Source organism: Trachemys scripta, chromosome 6 (genome assembly GCF_013100865.1).
Source record: "Trachemys scripta elegans isolate TJP31775 chromosome 6, CAS_Tse_1.0, whole genome shotgun sequence".
Lineage (NCBI taxonomy): Eukaryota > Metazoa > Chordata > Testudines > Emydidae > Trachemys > Trachemys scripta.
Window position 1 is genome coordinate 52,521,270 of NC_048303.1, and position 11,053 is coordinate 52,532,322.

General features: G+C 43.3%; 1 protein-coding gene across 3 annotated transcripts in view; it reads right to left on the minus strand.

The window, feature by feature from the left end:
• The window catches only part of TMEM161B (transmembrane protein 161B), a 72,206-nt gene extending 69,141 nt beyond the window's left edge, over positions 1-3,065 (minus strand). The window contains exon 1 of one of the 3 annotated variants that reach the window (XM_034773851.1): positions 2,961-3,065. In XM_034773851.1, coding sequence (XP_034629742.1) covers positions 2,961-2,963 — 3 coding nt within the window. In that variant the 5' untranslated portion in view covers positions 2,964-3,065. Of the gene's footprint in view, positions 1-2,405; positions 2,885-2,960 lie in introns of those variants that run through there. The other 2 variants (XM_034773850.1, XM_034773854.1) reach the window with 2 other exon arrangements.
• Positions 3,066-11,053: the final 7,988 nt, after the last annotated feature.

The window sequence follows — 11,053 nt, forward strand, 5'->3', positions numbered from 1 at the left end:
TTAAAATATGCAGAATTTTACAGAATTTTAGAATATTGTGCACAGAATTTTTAATTTTTTGGTGCAGAATTACCTCAGGAGTAGACGATGCAGATAAGCAACAGGCTACAATAGAGGGCTGTACTGCACCAGAAAGTCATATACACTGAAGATAGATAGCTGACAGAGAGGAAAATGGAGAGATGAGAAATGTAGCAGGCTTCAAGCACTAGTAGCATACTAGCTTCTTCTTCTGGCCCCAGGTTATGCCTGCATTATCTGTGGCAAACTACTATCACTTCAGAATTGGACTTTTTAAGTGCTTGCAATGCTTACACCATTGTTTTTTAAGATGGACGGTTGCCATTCCATCACACAGCTAACTCAATGTAAAATCTTAGGGGAGACAAGACTGTAGTTCTTACCTCAGTGTAACTAGTCAAAGTCAACCCTACACACTCCCATCTGGGGTTGATCCTGCCTACCTATATCAAGGTAAAAGTACAGAGCCTTGTCTCTACCAGGATTGTATAGTGAGATAGCTAACATTCATTATCTCATTGTAAACACACACTTTCAGCAAGGAAGGCATAGCCCATAGCCTTACATTAAGGGCCTGTCTTCACCAGACTTTTGACTGACAATTAACTCAGGGTACTTAACGTTTGTGAAGGCTTGTGTGGACACATCTTCCACATGTGAACTAAGTGATCAAGTCACTCAAGGCACAAAAGTCTGGTGTAAACATACCCTAAGGGTCTCTATACAACTGAAAACACTATGGGGGGAGGAGGATAAGTTTACCTTGAAATTAAACTGATAAGAACAGATTTAAAATTTTATTAGAAAATGTTTACAAATAGATGATACAGAGTGTTGAAACTTCAGTTATTAGTCATTGGGGGTAACATACAGAGTATAGGGGGATGTTAGTATTTTGACATTTGATAGCACATAACACATACAGTCTGCAATATCCCCAATGTGGGGGTACAAGGTGGATGAATCAAGGTAGAGTCAGCAAGCAGTGAGGGTACATCACTCATACAGGGGTTATAGGAAATCATAGGTATAAATAAGTGGGCCGGGTAATGAGGATAGGATGACCCTCATATGGTGGAGTTCAGTTCGGTTCAGGGGATAGGGTCCAACAGAGGAAGTCTTTAGGTCTCTTCCTCATTGTGGGTGCGAGGAGACACTAGTAGACAATGTTTTCACCCCTCAGCTCACAGAGAGCCATATGCTACAACAACGATAGTCAGCCAGTGACTAACTCATGATCCCTCTGGCTCTCTTAGCTGCAACTTTCTTTTTGGGCTATGAAATTTTTTCAAACTATATCAGATTTTTAAGTTGCTAAAACTATAATGTTGAATATGCATAAAACCGATTATAAATTGTTACTCCTCTCTTGGCAATATCAAGATCTCTACTACCAAACTTGATTCAAAGATCTGAATTCTCCATGGAAGTATTCCAGAATTATTTCAGAAGTCTCATGTTCAGTAAGTTAACAAACCCACAGATTTTTATAAGGTATTTCTTGTGACCCATAGAATAATGAAAATAGTAATAAAGTAAAGATGTTCTTCTGCACATAATTTACCAGAATACCCTACAGAAGGGGTTCTCAATATTTTTCTTTCTGAGCCCCCCACAACACGCTCTAAAAACTCCACAGCCCTCTTGTGCGGTAACAACTGCTTTTCTGCATATAAAAGCCAGGGCCTGCATTAGGGGGTAGCAAGCAGGGCAACTGCATGAGGCCCTGCAAAGCTAAGCTGTTCAGGCTTTGGCTTCAGCCTTGGGTGGCGGGGCTCAGGACAGCATGGCTTCAAGCTTTCCGCCCTAGGCCCCGATGGGTCTAATGCCGGCCCTCTTGGCAGACCCCCTGAAATCTGCTTGCAGCCCCATGGGAGGCCTAGGACACCTGGTTGAGAACTACTGCTTTACAGCTCACAACTATTTAATAGAAATCCTTGGGCCTGGGCTCTGTAAGCTGAATCGTTTTTTTTCTTGAATCTTTACAAATATAAAAAAAAACAGTTTCTGTATAAAAGAGGTTTTAGATTCCTCTCTAAACAAATATCAAAATACTTACTGCATTCATTTTTAGTCCTGGTCTTTACATGAAAAGTTGCACTTGTGTAACTCAATTGATTTTAAATACCACTAGTTACACAGGTGCAAACACCTAGCATATTCCTTGTTTACAGTTAAAAAAAGCTTAGCTCAGTTTAAGTTTACTTCTGGGAATGCACTACCAGAACTAGATCAATTTTGAATCAATTCCGTTTGTTTTCAATCTCCCATGCCTATCCATTCTTTTACTTGGCCATGCCTGCTATTACTTTTAAGTCTAAGAAACAAAACCTAATGTATTACATTGAAGTTGAATAAACTTGGGCACTCCATTAGTTACTTACAGTGGGTGGATGAAGAAAAGCCAACGAGAACATACGCCAGTTCCCAGCAATTCATTAGCATGTTGGGGTAGATTCTGGCCACCAAGAGTTAACCTGATGCTCCCCCCACGCCGAAGAGTTGCAGGCACAGACGGCGAGACCACGTCCGGGATAACACCCTCAAACCCCAGGAAGAAATGCGCAGCGGTAGTGAAAAAAATCACTTCTCCCTTGGCTCGGAGGCGGAATACAGAGCAACCTACCGACCATTTCTGCCCCACTCTCGGGAACTAGGCTGAGGGGGACCCTGCCAAACCCAGAGGGAAACACAGACCGAGGAGCCCCCACCCTTCCCACTGCCAGGCTGCGGGACCCGCAGCGGACACAAGTCTCCTTCCCCGCGTACGCCACGAGCCCACACGCACAAGACACTGCGGCCCCCACAGGAGTCACTAGCCGAACCCTGGGCCGGGCACGGCGGCGCCCGCCAGCCCATTGCGCTACTCGAACACAGCCCCCATGTTCCCTGCACGCCCAACGGGGCCCGGCCTCCCCAGTGCCCTCCCCGTCGCTCACCATGTTCCTGCCGCCTCCCGCTGCCACTCCAGCCGCCCGGCCTCTCCCCGCTCCCAGCACATAAATCCGCGCGTGCCCCGCACAGGCAGCTGCCGAAGGTGTCGGGGGGGGGGGGGGGGGGATGGTCTCGGCGCGTAGCAAGCCAAGAACCCCGGCAGACACCGGCCCCGCACCGGCTTCTGCCCGGCTCACACCTCACAAAGGTCACGGCAGGACCCCACCGCCCAAGGACCTTTAGAGTGGCTAAGCCAATTGCCTTCACAAACAGGAGTCCGCACTCCACCCCGCACCAGATCCACTGACTCTCTCGCCTCGCCGGGGCCGCTGACAACACGCAGGGAGACAGATAGCCGCCTGCCCGGGGCAACAACAGTAACTCTGCCGGCTTCTTTCCGTCAGGCGCGACAGGGGCACCCTACACCGCAGAAAGCTTGGAGCGGCGGCGGGACCCCATCACGTGACACGGAAGGTCACCACCAGCGACCCCACGCCGCGAGGGACAGAATGATCAAGGGCGCCCACCTGAGTTCCCAACACCTTCTACCGCGCTATCCTCCCACCCCTGCCCGGCGGGCCCCGCGTGAGGGGACGGGATGCGGAGGAGGGGCTGGGGCAGTGAGCGCAGGTGGTTAAGGGGCCGGCCGGCCCTGGGAGCCCGGATCGGAAGAAGAGGGGGCGGGGGCTGGAGCTGGGCCGCCTGCTCGGATCGTTCTCCGGGGGGAGGGTCGTGAGCGAGGCAGGGGGTGCTGAGCCTGACGCACTGAGGCCACTGGCACAAACAAACCGCGACTCGGAGAACAGGGGAGGGGCTGGGGACAGGAAAGTGCCTCTGGTGCGCTTGCGCCGCCGTGACTCCCGCCGGCCTTTTCTTTGCGCAGGCGCGCTAAAAGCGGCAGACATCTTGTGAAAGCCGCTGAACCCGAAAGCGGCGTGGGTGTTGTTGGGTGAGAGAAGCGCTTGCGCGGCCCCTGTGGGGCGGGGCTCGGGTGCGCTGCGCGGCGGGGACCTGAAACGTGGTGAACCCAGTGGCTCTTCTCAGCCTCTCGCCGGGGCGGAGGCTCTCGGGGCTGCAGCCCTCTGCTTGTGGCAGCCTGTGAGCCCTGCTTGGGGCGGGGGGAGGAGGAGGAGGAGGCAGCTGCATATTGTTTCGGGGACGCCGGGACAACCGCCCTGCACATGCATCAGCCCCTGAGGCGCCACCTTGTACATACGCCACGCGCCCAGACCAACAGGTCTGCTCCCCACACCAGCCCCAGAGGGACGCACAGGCCTAACTACTCCACATTTCCCTTGCACCTCTGTAGCGATCTGCTCCGCCACGCGAAAGTGCTAACCTGAGGTGATACAGCGGCATGGCCATCACCACAGCACCTAGTAATTCTGGCCCTCAGCACGATCGCCCTCACAACTGCTAGGGTCACATTCATCGTCTCCCCGGCATGTACCCACCTCTGTTTGTGACCCCCGAGAATCCATGCCCCTCGTCTTGAAGTCCATCTACTCCCCACAAAGGCACACTCCTGTGGGGATGTGTGATCTCCTTTTCAGACACCCTGTATTAGGACAATCCCCTCGTTGATCGTTGCAGGTGATGCTTCAGAACCAGGAGTTTTTACACCTGTTTGGAAGAGATAGTTTTGGGAGCAGACTATTTTGTGATGGCTGGAAATTGGAGTTAGTATATAATACCTTTCCCCAACAGAACTATGAGAGCTTTAGCTTCTCACAGTCATCCAGCCAGGAAGCAGGCCTATCTCACACAAGAGAACATGTTCCATCTGCCATCCAGTCTGGAAGCAATTGTATAGTGCACATGAGAGAATGAACTCACCAAACACCTTCCAGTCTGGAAACAACTGTACTACACAGACACAAGAGTGCATTAGGTGCCTACTACATGGTCTAGACCCCCCTCCCACACACACAAGAAGCAAATGTGCCTACCACCACCTGGCCTGGAAATGTCACCCTGACACACATACAAGGCAGCTCACTCCTCCTTGGCCTGGAAGTAGCCCCTTCCCCGTGTCCCCAATACACGGTGTTCATGGCCTCCATCCTCTGGTCTGGAAATAGCTGCACCAAGATGGCATTCAAGTTCACCACCACCACCCAGCCTGAAAGCTTCCCACACATACCTGCGAAAGAGAACATGTGCCTATTGTATTGTATCCTAGAGTTTCCTCATCCCACCCCTACACACACAAGAGCATACATACACTCTGCTATCTGCCCTGGAGGCAACCTATATGCACCAACCTCACTTCTATCTTAAACCAGCCCTATAAGACAGCGTGGGTTCACTTTGTTCTTGTTCACTCAGCTTAGCCCACCAAATCAATGTGTGCTTCCTTTGCTTCCATGCTGTCCCAACAGAACATGCCTTCACGCCAACACCTGGCTCCAAGAAACCCTTCCCAGAGAGAAACCCAACCCATGTTGACAAACTGTAATTGAAATAATAAAGGGGAAATAATTACCTGTAATCCTGCTTCTTTGATACCATGATGCAGGATTCCCACTCTTGAAGCTGAGAATCAAGAATGTGAATTCTGCATGAATGGTGTCTTTAAAGAAAACATTTTCTGTTTATGTACATCTGTCTGTATAAAGACTAACGTAAATTGCCTGCAGAGAATCCCAAAAGTGGGGAACAACAGCAAGATATTTCAAAAACTCGAATTCTCACATATATTAGAAAACTTAGAGACATTCTATCAATCAACATGGAGACTCAAATAGACATTCTGAATTTTTTTTTTAAACACACACCAACCAAAATAACCCAAACTCAACATTATGAAAAAAGATTTCATTGGAACGTCATTCAGATGTAACATTTTAAAATAATTTACTACAAAACATTAATCAAAAAAGGGAGGAGGAAAAAGACTACAAGTTACCAAAATACAAAAGGTATGTACCAACTGAAAAGATATGAATCTCATTCATAATATAAAAACCATTAAATTGAAAAGCAACAAATTTGAAACTGCTAAAATATTTTTAACAAAATGCATAATTAATTTATGGAACTCTGCCACAAGATCTTGCTGGTAAGAGCTTATGATGATTTAAGAAAGGTTTAGGCATTGATAATTAGACCATCCATACACTGATGCCTATCTACACTGAGTGGACTGTCCTGTAAACGTTACATTAGACAGCATGAAAAATATCTTAGAGGTTGGTTTATACTCTAGAACATGAGGATTTATATTCCTTCTCAAATATTTGTCTTTCAATTAATGGTGATTAAAGAATGTAGAATAACAGGCAACACACAGCCACACAAGTCGACTATATTCAATGTAAGCACCATGTGGAAGTCGTCTTTAAGAGGGACTTAAATATGGACTGAGTAGGGACTTTGCAAGTGAGCTCAGGAAGATTATAGCATGGAGTATTAAATGACACTGGTAAAAGCACCTGTGTTCTGTCTATGCTAGTGTTTTCTCTAGAACCTGTAGAGTTGTCTCACTGGGAAATTTTCAGAATCATGCTAGGGTAGACAAGGTCTAAGTGCCTAGGATTAGGAAATAACATCCTTTAAGGTCACTTATCTTGCACTTTTTTCTGAAACATCTGGTATCAGTCACTACTGGAAACTAGATACCAAATTAGATGAATCACACCTGATCCTGTATGGGAATTTCTGTGTTCCTATTATCCATTTCAAACAATAATGGGTCCTTAGTTTTGCAGAGAATGACTACATATCACAAAAAATCCTAAGGTTTTCTATGGTGGCTCAGATCCATTCTTACTTCTCAGCCTCTTTTTTTCACTTCCTTCCGTTCTGTTTCTTCCATAGTGTTAAACTTATTCCACTAGGTCATCATTGTCTCTTCTTTTCTGGTCTACACAGGAAAAAACAAACCTTGACTAATATGGCTAGGACACAACTGTATTCCAGTGGAGCTGTTCCAATCTAGAAACTAGGCCTCAAAGGAATCTTATCATGTACTATGATTCAATTTGGCTTAGCGAGCCTATGACATAACATGGTGTGACATTATCTGATTAAAATATGACCATATAGATCATTATTGCAACCACTTTTATATATTTGCAGCAAATTTTGTACAAGGGTTGTCAAATGAGGTATCTGTGAAAAGGTTATGATTTGCTGGTTATGATTATGCTATCTGTATGCATGTATCATTTTTGTATTTGTAGTAATAAATATTGGCTCTATAGCCGGATTTCAAATGTTGGCTCCTGGGGTACCACCTACAAGGTAGCTAGCCCGCACATATTGCAGGGACTATTCAAGTTAAGTGGTTCATCAAGAAACACTTGGTTGAAAACAAGGCATCGGAGACACCCATCTACATTGAGTGGACTGTACTGTAAATGTGCTGTCTGGAGTGTAGGTAATGGCTTCCTGCAGTAACTGAGGGAAATTGGCCATGAACATGTGACTTGCCCATATGACTCCAAACTCCATCTTGTTGCTGTAATTTTCCACAGTAAGAACAATGGGATGCCTTCCACATGGCAAAAGCTATAAAAGGCCCTGGAAACACCTCCATTTTGTCTTCAATCCTGTTTCTTACCTCTGGAGGAACTTTGCTATAAACTGAAGCTCTGAACAAAGGACTGAATGACCCATCCAAGCTGTAAATGTATTCCAGAGACTTGACTTAAGCCAGCAGTTTATTCCATTACTGCTACAAGCGTGTACCAAGAACTTTGCCAATACTGTATGTAATTGGTTCCTTTTAAACAATTTTAACTCTCACCTTTCTTTTTCTTTTTCTTTGTGTAAATAAACCTGTAGATTTTAGATACTAAAAGATTGGCATCAGTGTGATTTTTGGGTAAGATCAAAGTTATATATTGACGTGGGTGTGTGGCTGGTCTTTTGGGATCAGAAGAACCTTTTATTTGATGAGACTGGTTGTAAAGAACCACTCATCTCTGAATCCAGTGTTTTTGGTGGTGATGTAAGAACTGGAATGCCCGAGGAAACTGCCTTTATGTTTTCTTGTTAGTCAGTGTGGTAAAAGAGGAGTTTAATTTTGTGGTTGGTTTGATATATCTTATAAAAGAATAACCACCAGTTTTGGGTTGTGTTTGCCCTATTTCTCAGCAGTTCATCCTGAATGTGGCATCCTCAGTTGTGACCCACTAAGGCACTGTTACACATGGTTAGCACATAACTATTTTGTAACTGGGTATTCTGACGTTTGCTGTGTAGATAGAGTATCAATGGTACAGAAAGGAATGAAACTGCTTCTAGTAAGAAGAATGTTACACCAGTTAGCTGCCATGGAAGACAAAATCTCAGCAATATTACAATATTCTTTCTACAAGCCGTTGGCAGATTTTGGCACATTCCACTCCACTTTTTAGCTGACAAATTTTATAACCTTATTTGGAAGATCCTGTTTATGTTGCCTCCCAAATAGCAAATGTCAAAATGTCCCAGAAATTTTCTAATGGAAAATTCTAATGAAAATTTGTATGGATAACAGCTTGAGAAATCCAAAGAAGACCACAATATAAGGTTAATATATGGCAATTGAAGCCATTGGAGTAGTGATAGAGAAATATGCATTCTATGACAAACCCACCTATGCTGCTTAGAGCACATGATTGACAAAGGATGTGAGGCAAATCCAGAAAAAGTCAAGGCTATAGTTAAAATGCCACCACTAAAAATAATGTAGTTCCTTGGTATGATAAAACGTTGGGGGTGGGGAGGGGGGAAATTGCAGGATGACATATTGGAAAGAATCTGAGAGATCCCAAGTCTTTCAAAATGCTGGGTGTGAGCCTGGATGTTGATATAGTAGTTTAGCCTAGGATAAGACCTATCACACAATGTGAGATCATGCAAGTCTTGCAGAATACACAGAAGGACAACTTAAAGACCCTCTCATCATGCCCAGAGCTATGTTCATTATGCCTGTGAAAAGATAGTACTAGATTTGTGTGAAGAAAAGGAACATACCTCTCTAGTAGTTAGGATTTCTACAAATTTAGAAAATAATGACTAAGTCTCGCTGGACCCACACATTATCAGGCATAGAAAATTTTAAAAGATATCTTTTCATGTTTGGGCATTATAGAAGAAATAATTACTGGCAATAGACCACAGTTTCCCAGCTCTGACTCCCAAGTTTTTGCTATATAGAGTATCATTTCATGTACATCAATTCCAATCTATCGATGGTACCGATTTAGCCCCTATTACCATACTATCTGTCCATCTCACAGTCTTTAATGTATTTACCATCACAACACCCATCTAAGGTAAGGCACCACTATTATCTACCTGAGGCACAGAAAGTCTCTGTAACTTGCCCAAAGTTAAACAAGAAGTCTAGTGGAGCAGGGCCTGGAACCCAGGTTTCCCAAATCCTACAGTAGTACCTGAACCAGTGGGTCACCCTTTCCCACTATCCATAATGGAATGGATGCACAAACCAAACACAGAAAAAATTATTAACATTTATGAAAATGTCTGTGCATATATATAATTTATTTTTCTGCGAAAGTTCATTTAATTTTATGTTTATAAATAAAACAATGAAAAACAAGTTTATCTTTATATTTTTCTATGTACATATTAAAAGTAAATCTATATATTTATATTGTTTTCAGCAAGATTAGTTATCACCAGTGGAAATATTTGACTTTTGATACTCTAGTCAAACTGAGGAGTTTCTTCTCACTTTTGCTCTTTTCCTTCTTAGTTGTAGGCATTACGTGTATATGGTACCATATCACTAATTCTGGTAATACATCATTAATAAGGATACTTATCTGACAGAATCAAAATATTTATGTTGTCTATGTATTAGATTTAGCACACTAATGGAAATATTTGCATATATAGCCCTTACAGGATCAGGGCGTAAATTAGTAGCAGAATCAAGAATAGAAGCCTGAAATCCATATTTCCATTCTTTTGCTTTAGGAGAATGACTAGAACAAGTTCCATTCCCATATGTGATCTCTCTTTTTAATTCTTCATTTTGTTGGCAGGTTTCCACCCTAACAGCTGGAGAACATAAGAATATTGCTTCAAAGGTGATTGGACATGCAAGAAAACATTAAATAAAATGGTTTTTAAACTATTAAAATGTATTCTGTTAAACTATTAAAAGGTGTTGGTTGATTGTTGGTTTTTTTGGGGGGGGGGGGGCGGGGGGCGTGTTCAGGGGTTGGAAGGTTTGAATTTCTTCTCTTTTAGTGAACCATTTTGAATCCACTGTGTAAAACAGACATTTTTCCAACATTCTTACATGAAAAGTCATGTGTACTTCGGCTTAGAGAGTGTTACTTATGTTAAAACACTGCTTCATTATGTTGTGTTAAAGAACATAAATAATTTATTTTTACATAGGAAGGTAAGACTTTTTGTTTTGTTTACCTAACTGAGACTATATGCAAAAACACACTTGTTTTTTGGTTACCTTGTACTCCCCTCATTGTTCTCCCACCAGTTTGCCTCTTTCATCCATCTGTTTCATCATGTCATAAAGCCAAGATTGTAAGATTGCAAATCTCTGGGTTCTTTTTCCTGTATGTTTGTGTAACACCTAGCAGAATAGTATCCAGATTCCTGACTGGCCCTCTTGGATGCTATTGTAAAATAATAATTTTCTATCCTATCCTCTTCCAGAGAAAAACAACCTTGTAATTTTGTTAAATCCACATTGGAATTATAAGTTAATATAATGAATCATCTATGAAAATAGCCCCTTTCATATATTAGTTCCTACACATATGACACACACACACAAATATTACACACTAAGTATATAAAACATTCTTTCCACATGAGAGGACAACGGACACATGATCACACTGTGGACTCCAGGTTTGCTACTTAAAACAGGGCAGGTAACAGTCCTAACTGTACCCATTGTATGTCCCTTTTCAAATGGCTACTGTTATTTTGTACAAAGAAGCTAACTTGAAATTTACTTCTAATGGTGAAAACCTATTTCCTTTGTGCTCTAAGAATCAAGTTGTTCAGCAGAAAATGCATTCTTGCTGAGCAGTGTAGGTAGAACTGAAAGGCCTGTGGTGTGTTATGATTTGGCTTAACCACTAAAAACGAAAATGAATTTTAACAA